This window comes from Boleophthalmus pectinirostris, unplaced genomic scaffold (genome assembly GCF_026225935.1).
Source record: "Boleophthalmus pectinirostris isolate CB_2022bp ecotype Guang Dong unplaced genomic scaffold, ASM2622593v1 HiC_scaffold_16, whole genome shotgun sequence".
Taxonomy (NCBI): domain Eukaryota; kingdom Metazoa; phylum Chordata; class Actinopteri; order Gobiiformes; family Gobiidae; genus Boleophthalmus; species Boleophthalmus pectinirostris.
This window is the reverse complement of record NW_026571095.1, coordinates 13,513,546-13,535,356: the sequence shown is the minus strand read 5'-3', so window position 1 is coordinate 13,535,356 and position 21,811 is coordinate 13,513,546. Positions and strand designations below refer to the sequence as shown.

General features: G+C 37.1%; 3 protein-coding genes across 4 annotated transcripts; all 3 read right to left on the bottom strand.

Annotated features, from left to right (window-relative positions):
* Positions 1–1,699: 1,699 nt before the first annotated feature.
* On the bottom strand, positions 1,700–10,302 carry aire (autoimmune regulator). The gene is made up of 13 exons (XM_055151921.1): positions 10,156–10,302; positions 9,915–10,089; positions 9,246–9,392; positions 9,042–9,104; positions 8,842–8,946; positions 8,640–8,767; positions 8,412–8,533; positions 8,201–8,270; positions 6,830–6,928; positions 6,622–6,731; positions 4,605–4,677; positions 4,417–4,515; positions 1,700–1,947 (listed from the first exon to the last, which is right to left on the bottom strand). The coding sequence occupies exons 1-13, from the start codon at positions 10,300–10,302 to the stop codon at positions 1,867–1,869; spliced, it is 1,419 nt and encodes a 472-aa protein (XP_055007896.1). The 3' UTR covers positions 1,700–1,866.
* Positions 10,303–12,831: 2,529 nt separating this feature from the next.
* On the bottom strand, positions 12,832–16,348 carry rab6bb (RAB6B, member RAS oncogene family b). Of its 2 annotated transcripts, XM_020923014.1 has the most exons (8): positions 16,279–16,348; positions 14,844–14,902; positions 14,524–14,577; positions 14,044–14,149; positions 13,813–13,924; positions 13,407–13,500; positions 13,155–13,221; positions 12,832–12,896 (listed from the first exon to the last, which is right to left on the bottom strand). In XM_020923014.1, the coding sequence occupies exons 1-8, from the start codon at positions 16,346–16,348 to the stop codon at positions 12,832–12,834; spliced, it is 627 nt and encodes a 208-aa protein (XP_020778673.1). The 2 variants fall into 2 exon arrangements, with proteins under 2 accessions (XP_020778673.1, XP_055007827.1); XM_055151852.1 differs by lacking the exons at positions 13,407–13,500; positions 13,813–13,924; positions 14,044–14,149.
* A 638-nt stretch (positions 16,349–16,986) lies between these two features.
* Positions 16,987–20,838, bottom strand: espnlb (espin like b). Its single transcript, XM_055151920.1, has 7 exons — positions 20,818–20,838; positions 20,652–20,699; positions 20,431–20,563; positions 19,794–19,916; positions 19,036–19,205; positions 18,075–18,450; positions 16,987–17,993 (listed from the first exon to the last, which is right to left on the bottom strand). The coding sequence occupies exons 1-7, from the start codon at positions 20,836–20,838 to the stop codon at positions 16,987–16,989; spliced, it is 1,878 nt and encodes a 625-aa protein (XP_055007895.1).
* Positions 20,839–21,811: the final 973 nt, after the last annotated feature.

Genomic DNA, 21,811 nt, shown 5'->3' with positions numbered 1-21,811 from the left:
TGTCCAATAAAGTCTATAGGCCAAAACTATTATTTTCAAACACATCTTGAAATAGAAGAAGGAATCAAAGACAGTCATCTAGTGCGCTTTATGCTACAGTTATCACAAACTGTTGAATATTACAATTAAAATTATGGTTTATCAGCATGAAGGTTCTTTCAGGAATGCACTCTTCTATGATTTTGACTAAAGTGAGTCCAGATTAGACAAACAGGATGACTGACATTGACATTCTTCTAAAAGTGGAAACTATGCGTCAGTAACTAGACAAGGGGTCAGAAAACGAGAGGAAGGCATGTGACACAGCTGTGTTAACTATGCTATGGGTGAGTCCAGACCTAAGCTAACATGTCCACATCAGACTCTATCTCCTTGAAGCTCTTATGCAACACAGGAATGTTGGAAAAAGACTGACCTGCTAAATCAAGAGCTGAAAAACAAAACTGAAAAAAAAAAAAAAAGAATACTTAAAATAGAAACTTAATGATTTAGCCACACTTGAATAATTCTTTCCAAAGGCCCCCAGTGTTAATTAAAAAAACAACTCCAAGCTGCATTCCTGACAGTTTCCCATCCACAACAATAGCACAAGGAAAGAGCAACTGGAAGTGATGCAGGTAACACTTCCTCAGACATTCACTAGCTCCTTGTGTATGAAAGAAAAACCTGGAAATGTGCCCTTGACAAAAACATGATTAAAAGGTAGGGGCACCTAAAGAGTGTGAAATACACTTTTGATTATCTTCCAAGAATTCCAAGTTAACAGCAGTTGTCAAGGGATATGCATAAATACTGAGTAATTTTACTACATGACTCAAAACCCAAACATTTGCAGAAGTGAATGTTGCTCAATGAGCGTGGTATTGTACCACAGCCTACTCATTTGCTCACTCAGGATCTGCTTCACTGACCTCTAGTGATGATGACAGTTGTTGCAGTCTCTATGAGTATGCAACTTGATAAACAAATTAAATGAATTATTGCAATATACTGAGTAACTGATGAGTTTCATAATCCATATGACAATTTGTTTGAAAACTTCAGCAAACAGTTTTGACTCTTGCTGTTAAAAGTAAGCCCTCTGCTTAGAGAACTATTTAGAAAATGCATTCATGAATACTTCAAGACATTTTATGCACAAATACAGAAACACATTTATTGTCCTTTGTTTTGGCTGCCATAGCAACAAGAGACCAAAAGTGTAAAAAGATCTGTGCTCAGTTTGGCCCAGTGTCCACAGTCATGCTAAAACTCTAAATCCCATGACAAAAACAACATTCCACATCTAAGTGATAGTCTTCATGGAATTCTTGTTAAACAGAGGCATTTCTTGCTAAGACTGCGTCATTGTATTAAAACCATCTGGAGGCCCGTGTGAATTCTTTCTCCATACAGTCTGATATATACGTCTGAGGACCGTATAAACTTAATGTATGTCAAAGCCTGTTATTGTTTAAATTCTGCACGTTTGAAAATGATACATCTCAAGTGTGTAGGGTGCATCCAATCACAATTAGTTTACGCACATTTATATTATTGCTAGTCATTTTATATCTTTTGCCTTTGCTGTTGTTTCATACATATTTTTTCTTATAATGTGAGTAGTAATACAGTGTAGAAGCAGTAGTCTAATCAAATGATAACAGCACTTGAAACAGTTTACCATGTAGCAATAGACACTAGTAGGAATAGTGTTCATATAGTGGTTAAATAAAAACATGTCTTTGCTATGGTGAGGTCTGTCTGTTCTTTTCATACTATTCATTTACCATAGCCTGCCGTGAACAGTACATTGACCCTGCATGTAATCTAGCCTTATCTGTGCTTATAGATGTTTTTGTTGATGCATGCAGGTCCGGTGGTCTATCACTGGAAGCAGCCTTGAGAGTCATGGAGGGGTCTGGAGATGCTATGAAAGGCCCACTGTAAGATGCCATCAAAGGAGGCCTGCCCAGAAACACACAAAGAAGTCAATGCACCTCCAGTGACATCACCTGACCCACAGCACTGATCTCACCACAATACTATTTTTACTGCCACGTTATCAAATCATAGCCCCGCCTATAAAAAAATTTTATGTGGCTGGTTAAAAGCAAAATGAAACTATTTGAACTCTGAGTGACACAAATGAGGTTGTAAATTCTTTGAGATGCAGTCATTATATTTACATTTATAATTTTGTTGACAGAATATTAGTATGGGAGGGTAACACGCCTAAAATTTATATCATAATTTTCTTAGAGCATATTTTACACTATTAAAAGATCGTATATTATGCAAAATTGACTCTTGTAAGCTTTAAGCCATTAATTTTAGAATGTTGTTATCTTATCAAAACATGTCTGGAGTAGTTTTTTGTTTCATTCACACATGTTTGAGTAATCCTGTATTATTAGTCTGTCTATATCTCAAAAGCTCAAAATGCTCTGTTCCACTTTGTGATGTTAAGAAGCAGTAGTTTTTGCAGTTAACAACTACCTTTTACCTTTAGTTCAGTACAAACTGGCAATTCCAGGGCTAAAGTTATATAAATGATTGTAGTGAAGGTGTATTGAGTTTAAAACTACGGGAGCGGTTCCTGTATTACCACATGGCATCACAAGGTGGAACAGTGTTTTCTGACTGAGAGAAGAATTCAGCCTAAATACTGCTTTTGACACTGTCGATCATGGGATCCTCTTACAGAGACTAGAGGACTGGGTGGGCATCTCTGGTACTGTACTACATTGGTTCCAGTCCTACCAAGAAGACAGGAAGTATTTTGTTGAATTGGAAACTGTGTCTCAGATCACATGGCCCTGAACTGTGGGGTGCCTCAGGGGTCAATCCTGGGCCCCCTGTTGTTCAATCTCTACATGCTGCCATTAGGCCAGTTAATAAGCAGCAATAACGTGTCCTACCTAAATTATGCAGATGACACTCAGATCTACGTCTCTCTGGCAGCAGGAGACTATGGACCAGTGGACTCACTTCGTCACTGCATCCAACAGATCAGTGTGTGGATGCAAAACATCTTTCTCCAGCTAAACTCTGACAAGACTGAAGTCATAGTGTTTGGTCCACAGAAACAAAGGGACAGTGTCAGCAGTCACCTCCAGTCTCTCTCTCTAAAACCTTCAAATCAGGCAAGAAATCTAGGGGTAATAATGGACTCAGATTTGAACTTTAACAGCCACATCAAATCAATAACATCTGCAGCCTTTTACCATCTAAAAAACATAGCAAAAATCAAAGGTTTACTGTCTAAAGCAGACTTGGAGAAACTTATCCATGCGTTTGTCTCCAGTAGGTTAGACTACTGTAATGGTCTGCTCACTGGTCTCTCCAAACGAGCTGTGAGACGCTGCAGAACATCCAGAACGCTGCAGCTCGGGTCCTTACTCGAACTAGGAAGTACAAGCACATAAGTCCTGTGCTCATGTCTCTGCACTGGCTTCCTGTGGCTCAGAGAATAGACTTTAAAGCAGCTCTGCTTGTGTACAAGTCTCTCCATGGCCGAGCACCAAAGTACATCTGTGACATGTTAGTGTCATATGAACCATCTTGCACTCTGAGGACCTCAGGGACTGGCCTCCTGCTGGTGCCCAGAGTCAGAACTAAACAAGGGGAGTCAGCGTTTCAGGTTCATGCAGCTAAAACCTGGAACAGTCTTCCTGAACATGTGAGACAGGCCTCTTCTGTGACGCTGTTTAAATCCAGGCTCAAAACATTTCTGTTTAACTGTGCATATAACTGAAAGGTTTTCATTCCGCACTCTTCTCTCCAATTTATGTCTCTCTTTTTTTATTTTAATCTTCAAGATTATTTATGTTTTGATTTGTTTTTATTATGATTTTAATGTATTTCTTATTCTGTAAAGCACTTTGAATTACTTTGTGTACGAATTGTGCTATACAAATAAACTTGCCTTGCCTTGCCTTGCCTAAATATACAGAGTTTTTATGTTACACCTGTGTGGGTGAAATAAAACACAACTCCAGGTATGTTTGTGGTGAGGAAACAACATTATAACATAGATCAGAAAACAGCATAATATGGGTCATTTAACCACAATTCCTATATACAAGGTGTGTTCAATTATGTTGGTTTCCTCCTGCTTTAGCTCATTTTTACTCCTTAGTTAGCTCCTAATCCTGGTTTATGGCGTGTTCCTGGAAACTGGTATGGGATTTTTCCCATCTCTGATTTGAAAAATGTTCTGGAACGCATCTTGAACTGATAATTCCTTGAGAAACTCTGCGTTGGTGGAGAGATTCGCACTTCCCCAAGTAAAAGTATTTCATGCAGATTTTGAGATCTAATAAAGATCTTAACATATCATATCAGTCATTTCAATCTAACTTTATAGACACTAATAAGTTTTTAATTAAACTATGCCATAAACAATGTAATCAAATGTAACTGAGACACACTCACATCAGCCAGGATTGAGTCCAGTTCAGAGCTATGGAGAATGCCATCAGGTTCAGTGGAAGTTTGGTTCTGGCTTTGTGTATTTTGAGTTGCAGAAGTGATCTATAGGGAACACAATTACAAGTATTTTAACTATTCCACTTATTCCAGTCTTACATAAGACTGAATGATTGAGCATTTTGTGTACACACCTGCAGACACTTAGCCTCCCCCTCAGTGGAGCCAACCCATGATTTGGAGCATGACGAGCAGACAGACCTGCCTCTAACATAGAGAAGCAAACATCAACAAATGACACACACTGTGAGAAATTCTCTAGTATTTAGTTCAGGCATTCGTTGGGCAGCTAAGGAGTCCTTGGGAGCATAGTGTAGTTACCATGGAAACGCTATTAAATCTAACATAACTGCTGTAGCTTGAGTTCATTCCCTTTATCTAAGTCTGTGGTAGAGGTTTGTTTATAAATAAGTTATAATGACCCTTTAATGACTGTTTGTTTATTTAATTGTTCTGTAAATGCTCTGATGCTGATTTGCAGTTATAAGTGATAATATTGCTGTGGATTGTTTAACAGTTATTCATAGGCTCATGATTGATTTCAGACTAGTAATAGCTAGCACATAATACATAATTATAATTATATATTATTATACTATTACTACTCTGATACAGTTATTTCAGTTAATATTTTTTTAAAATGTTCTAATAGATAACCAGACAGAAAAATACGAGAAAGGACATTAAAGCTCCATCGAAGGAGTGCCCACCTTCACTCTGACTGGAGTATTCTTTGGATGAAATCCTACCTATCTCCAACACACTCATTACACAAATTTTACTATTAAGTCATAAACCAAAAGTGTAGCAAAATAATTAGGGATTGTAGTGGTTTAAGTGGTTCATACAGTTAGACATAAATGTGACAACTACTTTATTAGGCCTAAACCAGTCAATAAAATAAATATCGCCAAAATCCCTGGAATATATCCCTCCAAATATACTAGTATATGACAATAATAATAGAAGTCTCCTATCTAAACAGACTTTTGTCTGTATCTTTGTCAGCTGCTTTTTTTCCCCGAATTATGATTATGTTACTGTTGTGCCCACTGTATGGTATTATTTATTTAATACAAAAAAAAAAAAATCTATAAAAAACAGACTATTCTAAATATTAGGAATATTTCACTTAAGATCATAAATACATACATAAAGATCCTATTGATTACTATGTACTTTAATGTATAGCCAGCATTTGCAATCCTGGATGGCTCTGTCTGTGATGAATAACTATGAAGGAAAACGCATCAGCTTCTAGTGGCCAGGATGAGAATTGAAACATGTCTGTCCTGTTAAAACTGAAAAGCAAAAGCACAAAAAGCTAATATTCATGTCTTTGCAACCACTTCTATACAGTGAAGTGAGTGTTTCCTTGTATTTGACTGCCTTTCTATGTTTGTATGTTAAATGAATTATCCCTGCTAACAGCATACATGCATTCCCTGTGGCTGGGATCCATTTACAGTCCATTAGTCACCATTAGCAAGAGCGACCAGAAGCACACTGCTATAATGTGCAATGCTGATCAATACTCACAAGAATTTAGAGGAAGGAAATCCATCTGCAGACTTTGTACTGTATAGATGATGAAGCTAAAATAGGACTTGGCTTTAGGGCCAATAGTATATGTGGTACTGCAGGTAATAAAGTAATGCAGTTTAAAGGTCCTATATTGCACAAAATTGACTCTTGTGAGCTTTTAGTCATGGTATAATGTTACCTAATCAAAAACATACCCAGAGTTGTACTTTTTTTATTCATACATGTCTGAGTGACCCTTTATTATTAGTCTGTCTACATCTCCAAAGCTCAAAATGCTCTGTTCTACCTTGTGATGTCACGAAACAGAAGTATTTAAGTTACCTTTTACCTTTAGTTCAGTAGAGACAGAGGTTGAAACTATCAAAATTATCCTAGTGCAGGTGTATGGAATTTAAAAACACAGTAGAGCACTTCCTGTATTAGCACAAGACATCACAAGGTGGAACAGAGTGTTTTCTCTTGAGAGAAGAACTGCTTATGCAGGGTTTGTGTGGTAAACATGTGTGAATGAAACAAAACACGACTCTAGGTATGTTTGTGATGAGGAAACATTAGAATAACTTAGATCAGAAAATAACGTAATATGGGCCCTTTAGTATGTCTTACTTGGAGAAATTGCAGTTCATGTGGTAGCGCTTTAAACATTGGAGGCACAGTGTCAGGTCTCCTCCACCAAGATGACAAACTCCACAAATTTCCACGGCTGGCTCTGAGCACTGATCACAAAGAAAGAGCAATAACAAAATGAATATCAAAACTAAAGGCTACAACAGTCACCAATTAATTATTTTATAAGTGTATATAGCAATTTTACCTGGTTGGGTTCCTTTGTGTTGACATCTGTTGTACTGAGAGAGAGGGACGATAGTAAAGGGAAATGTGGTGTTGTCTGCTGGGTCTGGGGAGTAAAGGGCTAAATTAAATAAGAAATACAAAGTTATTATTATTACCAAGTCATAATAATCTTACTTGGGTATTATATTATATTATATTATATATTATTATGTTATGCATTTAGGCCTATCTTGATAATTGCTGTATCAACTCAGTATATAATAGAAAGAACAATATTTTTTTCAGGCTTTTGTACTTTTTTAAAAATTAAGTTGAATATTTAACATATATGACACTTTATAGATACTAGAATTAACTACTACCTTAAATTATTTAATTGTTCCAGTAATTTATGGTTGGTCACATTTTTTACAATAATGTTTACATAGTAAAATCTTTCACTGGGGTAGTCCTGCTTTGGGGTTACTGTGTCAGTGGTATTAAGTAGTTTCTATATTATTCTTTATCGGGATATTTTTCTGTACATACTTCAAAATATGTTTATTCTTGACAGGCCTAATTACATTGTTCACACTGAATTCTCGTCATGTAGTCTGAACAATGTAGGGCTTATGCAATATTACACAGAAGAAACAACAATACAGTTTTAGCTTTCATTCTCACCCTTCACTGATCTATATAGGTGCATTATGCAAATTGTCTCCATGGTGCTTATGTTGCTTGGAATGCAACACAGTATGGCGTTAAAGGTATCTAGTATCCACTGAAATCATCTCATGACTGCAATACTATTTTCACAGCCACATTATCACATTATAGGCCTGCCTTTAAGTAACTTTTTTGTGGTGTTTAAGAGCAAAATTCAACTTTGTGAGCTCTGAATGACACAAATATGATAATTTTTAAGATGCAATCATTTCTTTCACTATTGGACTGGCGAAAAAAATCATATCACAATTTTATTAGAGCATTTTGATACATTTTGATCACAATAACTGCACTGTTGATGTAGTGAAAGATAAATATTTTAATGCCATACTGTGGAACACTCCAGGCTAAGCAATAATATCTCAGTGGGGTCTAGCTGATGGCGATTTACTCTACAGGAAAAGTTACATAGTAGAGCTTTAACAGCCTAATAGAGCGCCATTATTTTTCTTAACTACATTTGCATCTTGCTAACATGCTAACATATGATTAAGACCATAGTTAGCTACACACCAGGGCAGTTATGGGTAACTATGGTTAAGTCTGAAATCTTTTATTGCCCAGTCCTGCCTAATTCTCTAAAATCCAGTTTAACAATACGTTTAGTTATTATTATTATTATTATTATTATTATTATTATTATTATTATTATTATTATTATTATTATTATTATTTATTTTACTTGTGTCACTCGCGGAGCTTCCTCTTTTTTCACTATCTTCCCACAACACAAATCACACTGCCACGTGCCTCTGCAGATTAAAAAAAAAAAAAAAAAAAAAAAAAAAAAAAAATTAAACACATTTTTCTTTTTATTCCAAACAGGAAAATATCATAAATAAAATACTCACAGGGATGATTTTAAAATAATTTGAAGAAAATGAGTAGCCTACCCTGGTATGGATGTGAGAGGGGGGTTCAGGCAGCTGAGGTGGAAAGCACGTGGGCATCCATCGCAGCAGATCAGCTCTCCTCCGTCCTTGCACACCGCGCACTCGTCATCATTATAGTGTCCCTAAAAGCAGCAAGACCAGACCTCAGGTACGATTTGGGACGGTTTGGGACAGTTTAATCTAAAACTTAACATGACTTGCCGTTTAGGTTTATTCAAAGCCTATTACCTTGACACTGAAAGACTCCCCCTTGTGGCTCAATGTCGCACTTGCAGTTTTACATTTGGTTGCAAAACTAGGCACACTGCATGAGTAGTAGTTGTTCTCCCCAACTTTTACGTGTTTCAAAGAGGTGCCTACCAAATGCAATCGAAGAAAGAGTGAATGGTAAGATTCTTGAGCTCAGATTAGCAATGAAAGACTGGCTCACCATCTGATCCAGGAGTCTTTTCTCTGGATTTGAGGCTGGGCAGTTGTTTACTGGTGGATGCTGAGGATAATGGGGCTTCTTGTACTGCGCTAATCCCACGTATAGCTAAAATAAATTGGATATGAACATTATTATTAATATTATAGGCTATATTTCTTTAGCCTAGATTGGGTTTGTGCAAATATGCAAAAGATACTTACTATTTGAAGGCTGTTGGGAAAGAAGAGCTTCGTTCTTCACTCTTAATAATTTGACTTTCCCCCCTGTGGATACAAGAATACTATGAATAATAACATATGGGACAAGTACATTAACCTTAACCTTATATGTCTGTATTTGTGTGTGAAAATAACTACACTGTTTAACATCAAAATATGAAATAGTGTTTACAGGCTTTGCAGTACCTGGTCTGTCAGTAGTTCTGGCTTGGTAATGTGAATACTGGCCGTGTGCTGTTGTAGCTGTCTTTTTGTTTTCATGGCTTCTTTTCTTTCTTTTGCTATGGCCTTCAGGGGACTGTGTTTCCAGTCTTGAAGCTAGAGTTTTTATCCCTACCAAACAATAACAAAATAAAAAATATATATATTAATGTATTTATTTATTTAAATTTGAAAGATTGACAGTGTCATAAAGGCACATATTAAGTAAAACTGACTCATATTGAGTTTGAAGACATATTAGAATATTGTTACCTTCTCAAAAACATACTGGGAGATGTGTTTTGTTTTTTGTTTTTTTGTTTTTTTAGAATATACCTTTTGTTCAGTAAAAATTAGCAATTGTGTGTGGTGGCGCACCTCCTTTATTACCACATGACATCAAAATGTGGAAGAGAGTATTGTCTGTTTGAGAGAAGAATACAGCCGAAATTTGCAGGGTTTGTCTGAATGAAATAAAATACAACTCAAAGTATATTTTTGATGAGAAAACAACATAACATAGATCAGAAACGAACACAATATATGCCTTTTAAACATATGAAAACAAAGAGAAAGCGCATACTGATAGGCACACATTTTACAATAAAATTAAGAAACAATTAAATATTTCATGTTATTAAAAGCACATCTTACTGAGTTTCAGATTGGTCAACAGTGTCCGTAGCCTTGGGTAACTGTCCAGATTGTAGTCTTTATTCAAGCATTCCCAGAAATCCTCCACTTTGGATCTGCCCTGCTCCAGAATCCAGGACACAAGGGAATACATGGCCTTGTGGATGCCTTCTCCAGCCTGTTTTTCCATAGACTCCTACAATACCAAAGTAAACACCATCCATCCAATCCAAAATATATTACTCACACTTAATTTTCTCACCTTCAGTTGCAGGTCACTGATTACGCTTTTGTCCACCAAGCCATAGATGAGGGGAAAGGGGTCATGCACTGCCATGGCGATGTCCGTACGAAACTCCTTCAGCAGAGAGCGTAGGTTTGTTTTTCTGTACGGCTGGGCTCTAGACATGATCTGCTTTTTTGTGAATGAAATAAAAAATGTCTTCCACTTACCAGACCGGACCTCACATTATAATCACAGAGGAGGTGTGTCTTAATTTGGAAATATTGTATTACCCATATGCATTATGTGTTTTTAAAGGGTTAATAATGAGCTCTTACATACTGTGCTATTTTTCATGTACCAGAAGAAGCTAGTTAGAAACCCATTTTAGACTTTTTGAGAATTTATTTTCAAGGGTTGTTAAATAATAATCTAACAACTGTTTTCTATTTTAGCGGTTTTAAAATCTCATAATTAAAAAATAAATATTTCGTTCTAAATAAGCTAACTCTCAGCTAATTGTTGCTATGCCAATAAGCCAAAAGATACATTCCTGAAATACAGACATATAAAACAAAATAGGATGAATGATTTAAGTATCTTTTAGTTGCATTTTAAAATAATATTTGTAATGTAAAATTTTATCATAAATGTATGAAATGCCTATATATCTCACTTTGAATTTATTTAACATTATAATTTAAAAGCCACAGTATGTAACTTTTCTATTTTGGTTATTTTTATGCACTGAAACACATACAAAAACACTTGTTCTTACAAACCTGCTTGTCTAGTAATGTTGTTCCTTTGACTATACTATTCCATAATATGGCATAATCTTGTATCTATTTCTGTGGAGAATGTTCTGAAGTGTGGTTTATTTCCATGGAATTCCATGGTACATACTGTACCTTTAACTGTTGTTATTTTAACTTGATAAAATTCAATGTAAATATAATAATAATCGTGAAAATGACAGCCATGTGTGTCTCATCGGTGTTCAATGCCTGCAGTTAACCTTTGACCTGTGTGTGGATCAGATGGCTGTGTGGCTGCAGGGGAATACCTCTCCTCTCACAGCTGAAATAAACCGTTTTGCGCCTAAAAGGTTCTTTCCACCTCAACTTCCCCTTAACTTTCAGGTTTTCAGACCATGACTCAGAGGGAACATGTGATCACTGCTACAATTATGAGACTGTGGGGAACAAACAGCAAACAATGGAGAGATTGACAGGTTGATTACATGCAGCCTCATAAAGGGGCTCCACTCATTTTCCTCAGCACTTGTCAGTATATTTCTCTCAATAGACTGTAGCCTGTTCATTCGTCACATGCAACAGACTGAAAAACAGCTCAAGGTCTTAGGATTACATCACCATTAACAGGTGTTACACAATATTAACAGGTGTTTTAGCTTCCATAGCTAGCAGCCAAAGAAAATACATTGTAGACTACACACACAAAGCCAGTGAACATGCTTGGTTAGAGACAGTTATATCCTACCTACTCTAATGCATAGTACTGCTTATACTATGTCAATAATATTTTACACAAACCATTCATAAAATACAATCAGACCTACCCCCTTTATGTATTGCATGAAAAATGCTACACAAATGCTTCAAACATTTTCCCCAACACATTCCAACAATGGTACAGTTGAAAATGAGCAATTTGCAAGAACAGTTTAACTAAAATAGTTATGTAATTGTTATATAATAATTGAACCTTGGACATGTGATTGTAAGAGTAAGAGTGACTTGCTATAAACATGATCAAAATTCATATAAATGTTGTAAACCATGAGGTGAGTGGTGAAGGTTCACAGAGTGAAGCCCTTTAATTTGTAATTTATTAATCATTAAACATTATTACATTATTCATACTGGTGAACAAGGACCACTTCTACAGAGGGACGTTCACAACATACATATTACATTTTATATACAGTGCAGTGCATTACAGTGGATCGTTATATGTGTATTTCCAGGATGGAGGGATGGGAGGATTGGACAGGAAAAGGGTTAAGAAGGTAAAGAGGAGGAGCGGTCAGAAGGAGGAACAGTTGTGAGTAAGTTGTCTTTTTTTGTTACTTATTTTTCAACAACAGTACAGTTTGTTCTATAAAAGTTAAACCCATAGAGCGATAAGAGTGCCACGTTTTCACAGCTACGGTTGGTGAACCTACAGATTTTTGTGGTAATATCAAATGAGATACGTTTGTCATGAGATGCTATAGAGAGATGCTATAAAACATTCTAAGACAGCCACCCCCCGCCCAGAGAGGGTCAAAGGTCAGATCAGCGTGCATGCGTGCTGTAGACATTCAGATGTGTTTGGCCACCTCCACAAAAATGGCTGACCACTACTGTATTACTCCTCCTCTATGTTTAGGCATCATTTTTGGTGCTTTCCCTTTTTAATATAAAAAAATACAAAACATAACAGTTCAAAGAAAAGAATAGTCGTTTCAGTTTTTCCCTTTTTGTTCAAATTTGCTTTTCGGTATCTTTCTTCACTTCCAGTCACTTACATATTGACAAAGTATACAATATTTTACAACTGAACAAGACTGAAAGGTAACATTTGATTTGTCCAATCAGATACAAGGCCAGGTTCCTATATCCAATTAGAGAAGTCAACTGGAAGCTAACCAGTAGTAAGCAACACAACAAGCCTATGATGTGAAGAGAACTGTCCACTCCCAGCTCGCCATTAACACGAGCACCCGCCTTCTGGCACAGCAGGCTCTGCTGGTTTGTCCAGCTTTATGTCAATCACTGTAAAAAGTATGGTTAAGGAAGACATCAAATATTCATGGACCTGGTATACTGTATTGTGTCATGAAGAACACATAAGTATGAATATAGAACAATATGTTACTTGAGCCTGTGCTTGTACACACGCCTTATGCACCTCTTTGGCTCAGTGCATTTTATTGGGCAGTGAGTGTGGCAGGGAGCTGGGGGATCTGTACCAATGCCAACTACCACTAAGAGATTAAAAATAAGCTTTGTGTCTCACTGTGTAAAGGATACTGCCTTCAGGGTTTGCATCGTCCAAGCTTTCCATGCCTGGTAGAGCTGCGGCAACGCGACGGAACAGCTACGCAAACAAGAAATAAAGACTTAGAAGAAAAAAATCAATTTACAGCCATGTAGGAGCTAATATGAGTAGCTAAAGTACACCAGTACTGATTAATAAAAAAAAAGTGATCTACCTACATCTTAAATCAAAACATAATCAAGCCAAACAGATACAGTGAAATCTGTTCAAATCTTTGGTGTCACCTGTTTGACATTGCAGCCTGTCTTGGCACTGGTCTCAATGAACATGACGTTCAGTTCTTTGGCTCTTTGCTCGCCTTCTTCAATCGTGATTTGCCTGAGAAACACAAACACAAGATTCAGTGTCACTTTGTTGAAACATTTTTTGTTCTAAATATGAACTTTTTGTGTAATAAATATATTAACAAGGTAATCCTAATATCATCGAAAGTGTTTATTGTGAGCCAAATGATGGATCATAAAACAATGACAACTATTCATGCAACTATTTTGAACTCACATCAGTTTCCATTCAAGTTAAAATGAGAAACTTTAAAGGTGACATCTTTATAAAAAAAATATTTTAAAACATATTTGCTGCTATATTATAACACTATATTAACACATCTTTCTTGAGTCATATACTTGCCTCTTTTCCTCCAGATCGGTCTTGTTGCCTACGAGCATAATGATGACATCACTTCCTCTCTCTGTCCTGACGTCATCAATCCACTTGGTAGTCTGCTGGAACGAGTTTACATCTGTAGACACCAAAACATTTTATTAATCTGATACAAAAAACCCCAAAACAAAACAAAAAAAAACATGAAAAAGACCACATTAAAATTCATAATGACACAAAGCTAGTTCTGTTTCTTACTTGTGATATCGTAGACCACAACAGCCACTGTTGAGTCCCGAATGTAACTGGGTATGAGACTCCTGAAGCGCTCCTGTCCTGCAGTATCCCACAACTGCAGCCTTACCTAGTTCAACACATATTTGTACACGTGTAAGCCTGGCGGCTCAGGGCCTTATATTCACACTTCTAAAGCCTGTATCAGCTTGTTGTCATCCTCACATGCCATATTATTCTGACATAGTAATAGCATTAACGCCCGCTAAAGTAGATGATCCACACCAAGGCTTAGACATCTAGGGTTTGAAATACGAAAGCGATTACCACAAGAAATAACCTTAGCGTAATCGTGTTAGTCTGTGAAGAGAGCTGTAATTAGGGAAATCAAATCAAGGATTAGGCTAAAAAGACATGGCAACATTTTTAAGGTGACTCACTAGACATGTTCACTGTTTAATAGCTTCTATTAATTTGAAGGGAATGACAATATTGTGGTCTTACTGTTCGATCTTCCAGGTACATGGTCTTTGATAGAAAGTCTATTCCAATGGTTGCCTGTGGTCAGAAGAGATGAAATTGTTATGTTTTATGATGAAAAGAGCAATTTAACTTATAGTAGCTACAGGGGGAATACGAGTAATAGTATGATAGAGAAAACCATGTATTAGTTATCTATCACTTTCACAGAATTGACTGTAGTGTGCGTCAAATTGAAGAACTATTACTAGACTGTATGCACATATGCACATTAAATATACAGAATAGTTTAAATAGACAATAAAACTTGAACAATAAACAAGTACTGGATTCTGTTTTCTTACCTGATATGTGTTGTCAAAACTGTCATACATGAATCTGGTGATGAGAGATGTTTTCCCCACTGAAAATGAGCACAAATATGATTAGACCAAATTGTTAATCTGTTATTTTAGTCATTGCACAGAAATGAGAGTGTCATTTGCAGAAAAACTGTAGAAAAATATATTCAAAATATCCAGTCTAATCTGGATACTTACCACTGATTTAACCAAGCAATGTTATTTTTGTATCCTAATCCTGACTGCATTATAAGGTTCTGCAAACAACTTTGGTAAACAACAAAGATAGACAGCATTCTTGGCTGTTTTAATTGACACTAGCACAAGGACAACATTCGAGATTTCTATTCACATTGTCTGCCCTTATGTCTCAAAGAATTAAGATTGTTATTATTAGCAAATTATTTTTCAACTCCAAACATAAAAAACAGCCCAATTCTCTGTGTCATAGAAAAACAGTGCTTTGGAGGCTGCGTGTCTGCGATGGGCAGTGGCCAGGCCTCAAATCAGCACCACGGACAGCAACATTGCACCACGGGCCACACAAAACCCCACTAGCCTCCTCATACACATACAACACACACATACTTTACGTCTATATGTAAGAGCTCTACATTTGTCATTCCAGTACCATACCATTGAGTTTTACTGCTTTTTATGGCGTATGGGTTTCTGCTGCCACCTTGGATGTCAAGATATTGAAGCTGCTATAAGACCTATCGATCCTGAATTTGTGCTATCACATCAAAGCACGTACACAGCCCCTCTCCACAAAATAGATGGATTATTGAGGATACGGTATAAAGCTGTGGCGCTGACAGGTCGCTTTGATTTGTCTTTTTATGGGACGGAAGCGAAGGTGCGATGTTTTGGAGAGGCTACAGACACGGCCAGCCGGAGCCTAGGGTGTGTCCCGAACTGACACATGGGGGAACCGTGTGTTATCTCCGCCAGACCTCCTAAAATGGCACACCTTGTATAACTATAAAGGCTTTTCAACATCTAATAAATAGAAATAAGGTTTTTGCCCAGGCTTTAAAGAAGAAAACTGCAAGCGTAATTGCCAGTCACTGCAGCAAGCATATCAAAACATTTAATCCCAAAGCACCCCCATCTGAAGTCAATTGTTCCACTTCTCGCAGAGAAAAGTGGGTATACGACACGATTTGTATGTGTCCTTGAGGGATGATGCTTATCCTGAATAATTAAAGCCCTAATTTGTGACTGCACGTTCCTTATCTTTCCTTGTCTTCCGTTTCTAGTCAAATGTTTTTCACCTAATTATGTGCCAGCGATCTTGGTGTCAGTGATGTCTAAAAAGCCAGAACCGATCGCACCTTGATACAATTACATTTTGTAACACAAATGGCCTTCATTGTAAAGCTTACGTATGTTAAGCGTCAGTAGAAGACGTTAACCAAACCTCAACGATGCTCACCGCTTTGCTCTCCCAGAAAAACGAGTTTAAATTTTCTGAGCGGGTTCCCCAGGTCTCCTCCGGCTGACATGGTGCTAGATAAAAAGGCTCAACTTGGATTATCCTCTGTTTTCCAGTCGTTCGGCGTCTCGTCGGTTGTTGTAGTGCGCACAGAAATCTTCCTCACAAAATGATGGGAATGCAGCTCAGCATCCTCCTGTCAATTTACACTGACACTGCGCATGCGCGACCTCACCTATTGCCAGCCTGTACCTTTCAGGGGCTCAGTAGATAGCCTACATTTCCTTACTTATGTTTTATCCCCGTACAAGAAAAGGAAAAGAAAAAAAAGTGGCCTACTTATCGCTGTTCAGTAGCTTTTGGCGTTGTGTGTAGAAGACAAAATCCTGATGGGTAAGTTGTAGAGAGCATTTTTTCATAACCACATTTTATAATATTTTGGACTTTTTGGTGTTGCTAACTTTCCAGAATATAACAACAGAAAAAGACAAAGAGAAAAGACTACTGGACTTACTTTGAATCTAATCATAAACCTTTCTTTGTATTGCTTTGTCAATGTGGCTGTCATCTGAAACTTGTGATTTGGGATACTCAAGGAGCTCTATATGAAATGTACAGTTCAATTTTAGTTTAATAAGGAAACATTTCTCTTTTATTATGGTTTGATGTTACAAAATCAGAATAAGACACTGCATTAAAACGTCCCTTTTACCCTTTAGATGTATGCTCAAAGTCAAACAGCTCTGCCTCCTTCTCTTTCCAGAAGGCGAAGCTACGATCAATATATTTACAAATGTCTTCTTCATTGTTGAAACAGGATACATCTGTGCCACCCATGCACTCACCAGGGCCAGAGGAGTGGACTCTTACATGGGGCACCAGCTTGGACTCATGCAAAACTGACATGGTGGGATAGCAGTACGCTTTGGAGTCTCCAAAGAAGTGCACTTTAATGTCATCGAACCCATCGCTCCATTGACGTCTTCCGGTCTGTATTTCTTGCAAAACGGCTTTATGGAAATCTCTTACCGTCTCCCAGGGGAACGTGCCAACATGGTCGAACACCTCAAAGCACAGCAGATGCCTCATTTTTCTTTCCTCTGCTGACAGCGGCTGCTCAAGGATGTGAAAATACCCCAGCATGAATAGATCAAGAGTTAAGCTATCGTAGGTCACAGCATCGCCATTCGCGTCAGGTACAAACTGCTCAGGAGAGTAGGTTACAGAGGGAAGCTTGCTGTGTTTCCTATGGGTATCACTGATGTCTAGTCTAGTCTTCCATGAGTTCAGCATCTTGTCAACTGCACATTTTTGCTGACAGAAGTGAAGCATGGAGTTCCCCTTGTGTTGCTGTGTGGTTGCTTGATATTTACTCTGTTTCATCTTTCCTGATCTCTTTGATATAGCATAAGCTGACTTTTTCCAGTGACTTAGAAACAACACAACAATGCGCTCTTTTCTCAGACTGGTGCTCTCCATCACTGGTATGTTTTTGATTTCAGCAGAATAATCCTTTCCCATATCTTCTTTCAAAACACCTGCAAAAGGATAGACCCCACCAATCTGACCTTCAAAGTTTGTTCGGAGACTGCTCACCGATACACCAGATTCCTGAATTTCCTGTTTCACCTTGTCCCTTTGGGCTCTGTTGTAAGTGCTAGCTTCTAAACGATGACTGAAAGCTGTTGCCATGCCGATGTGGGGTATCCTATGAGCTGTTTTATGTAATTCTAGTTCCACAGGATTGCCTTGTTCAGATCCTAAACTCTCTTTTCTATTACTGTCTTCATTTACACCTTCTTCTGTGTCTTTCTCTTCAGTTATTTGACTTAAATGAGCTAAAAGCAATGACATGTTTTTGACCATTTCAGAAACACGGCTGCACCAATTTTGCAGTGTGCGCCGTCCCTCTTCATCCATTTGCTGAAGGGCTTCTGTGTTTAGGGAAATATTGACGATAGGATCGGGGAAAATTGCCTTCAGCTCTTTAGTGAGCCTGGTCAGTTCCAGCTCATAGACCTGGCACCTCTTCTGCAGTGAAACATTTTCAATCTGCTTTTGGAGATAAACTATGTCATCTTCACTTAGCAGCTCGCCAAAAGGACCCAAGACTGCATTATGAGCTTCAGAGTATTTATAGTCATCAAATGAAGGTTGGGTTGGTGCTGCACTCTGTAAAAAAAAAGAAAAAAAAGAATGCAATTTAAAATATTTCTTATTTTATTATAATAGTATATATTTAAAAAAAAAAAAACAGATTTCTGGACTCATGATCATTTAAATGCATTCCATCATAATTATCCATAATTTCTATTCTATAACTGCTTTCAAAGGGATTAGTTACCTATTTACATGTTTTGTTTTGTTTTTTAGCAGAAACATAAATAGGAAATACATTTTTTATTGATTTTATTGTCATCCTTACTGTCAACAGACTTATATTTCCACCTCATCCTGCTTTTTTCATGGAAAAGTTGTTCCTTTGGCTATAATGTTCCACAGTATGGCATAAGACTGATTTATTTCCATGGAGAATGTTCTGAAGTATGGTTTTGACTTGGCAAGTGGTGAGCTTCCTCCAGAAAGTAACACAGTGTTGCTTTAAATCTCTGATCAAATCAGAGATCAGAGTCAAATCCCTCTGATATGACTCAAAAATTACATAAAAACTCTCTGCATACAATATAGAAATCTAAAAAGTGTGAAAGAATCTCTACTGTATATATCTGTAAAGCTACTATGTGGTATATGATGTACCTGTTTAATATCTTCTTCTTGATCCAGCAGTCTGACTTGTAGCTGTCGTACCATCACCTGTCTTTTCCACTCCACGATGGGAAGTCCAGCTTCATCGTGAGTTGGCACTAAGGCGTCGATGTCAGCCAGGATCACATCAGCGAGAGGCATCATCTCCTGGACCTCCTCATCTTCAGACCTCTGCTGCAGCTCAAACACCAGGTAAATGGGATGAGACTACAGTTAGACTACTTACTCTTATTGGATTTTACTAGTTTTATTGTATATGTATATTTATATTTACATTGTATTGTTTTATCTGCATTGTGCAGCACTTTGGAAATTGTTTTGCTCATGAAATGTGCTATACAAATAAAGTGGATTGGATTTTTTTTAAACATAACAATGCATTAATTTGTGTATTAAAAATCCCATTGTATGTGTGCACACATTGAACTAATTCGACAGGGATGGCTGGATGGACGACAACAACACTGCTTGATTCAGAGATTAGGATACATTAATACAAGACCAAAGATCCAATCCTTGTAATCACATGCATGACATGTTTTTAAGATGAACAGAAAAGGTATTTGTCCTAAATTATGTGATGTTTGAAGTATGTCTAGTGTTTGACATTTGCACAAAGAAAAAAGTTTGTGCAAATGTTGTACTCTTCAAAAAGCCAGTTTAATTCAACTGCAAGACTTCACACATGTTTATTCTCACTTCTAATATTGTCATTTATAATTGGTTATACACTTGCTTGGGGCTAAAACTTACATTTTGTCCAGTGAAAACCGCTGTGAGCCCTGCCTGTTTCATGGACTTGACAGCTTTCATGTGGGATGTTGGCGTAAGATCTCTCTCTGGAGGCCGCAAGTAGTTGAACGATGATACCACTGTTTACATTTATTTTGGAGACAACTGGTTACAACATGTATGTATGTGTATGTAAGTTTGTATCTATGTATCTATATGTGTATGTATTTCATGAATATGTGTGTGTGTATGTATGTATGTATATATGTATGTATGTACGTACGTACGTATGTATGTATATGCATCAGTCAAAATTTGGACAGATCATTCACTGTTTTTTGTACGTGTTTACTACTTTTGACATTTTATATACATACAGAAGACATCAAATGTATGAAGCAAAAGCAAAGAGGAAAAAAAAGTTTAATAAAAAATTTTTTTTAAATATATTTTATAACCGAATGTTCAAATTAACCACATTTTGCATTGACTTTTTTCCTTCACTAAATAATTCCATATATTTTGCTTCATATATTTGATGTCTTCTGTATGTATCTAAAATGTAGAAAGTGGTAAGAAAGTGTCCAGACTTTTTGAGTGGTAGTGTATGTATGTATATTTATTAGGTATTTCAGCAGGGGAGCATAAACTCACCTGATGAGGCCACTTGCACATGCTGAAGGGAGCCTGGGTGTTTTTTGGAGCTGGGAGCAGGATTCCCATAGGAAGAGGTGACAGGAAGTTGGGAGGGGTGCCGAGGCAGGGGGGGGACCTCCTTCACCGGCTGCTAGGGACACCAAGCACAACATGGGTGAGCAATATTTAGTGTGAAATTAAAACGATTCTTTTACTTCTTTCTATAATTATTTGGTCACCTTGATGTTCTCCATGTGAATTTTTGAATTAGCCAGTCTGTCTTTTATCTGAAACAAATAAACAAAAGTAATATTTGTGCTAAAACATATCCTGGAACCCCAGTAGTGGAGAAATCTGACACAGCATCCCCTATGACTACGTGTTAACAGCACTTTAGTGACAGACCTCCCTGCCGGTAACATACATTATGAGTCTGTAGTGTCGGGGAAGAATACACAAAATGGTGAAACAGGAAGCCAATGTAATGAATGTAGCGTAGCCCACACAGAGAGCTGGAGAAAGCATGTTTGAGTTTGGAGACATCTGATATGCTGCGTCAGGTAACCCAAATGATTCAGAGCATTTTGAACAACCAGCGTTTAGGAATCTGAGTACTCACTTACATGGTAACAAAAGGGCTTGGAATGATTTCACTCAGCACTAAACAGAATTAAAACTCTGTAACATACAACATTTTTAAGTAAAATGTTTTAATTAATACATGCACAGTACTATTCTGTAATTAAAACACCTAGTTGAGTTATTTTTTTTATTACACAATATTTATTATTGTTATAACAATTTTGAAACTGTGATTTTAAGTCACCTCAAAGTATCACATCAATTCATACATTCACTAATCTTTCAGTTATTAAAAGTTTTTTAGTCTACCACATAAAAATAATTAATATAATATGTTGTTAATGTAAAAAAAGATAGGCATTTTGGTCTTTTCTAGGTCAATCATCTGTTGCATCTGCTGTTACATCCATGCAACAGCAAATCTTTCATTCTCTATACATTAGTTATCAAATTCATACTTACATTGTTAGATTATCATTCATTCAGCTCTTTCAATTAAAAGAAGTGGAACCAAAACACTTGGACAAAAAACAGTGGCAAATAAAATACACTTGAAAATCTAGCTGTTTCCCTTTTGGCAGGTGGAAGCTGAAGAACCCCTGTATCCAGGAGCGGCAGCACCCGGCTCCAGACCTCAGATGGGGGTCCTTTCTTTCTGTGCATTATTGAAAAGGTGGGATTGGGTGACCTACATGTGGAAGTATAGCTCTGTGAATGTATGTGAGTGATAATATACTCTACACTGGAAGGTGTATATGGAGTGTATGTAGTGAGTGGCCAGCACATGCTCTGATATCACTTTTGGGGAATACAGAAT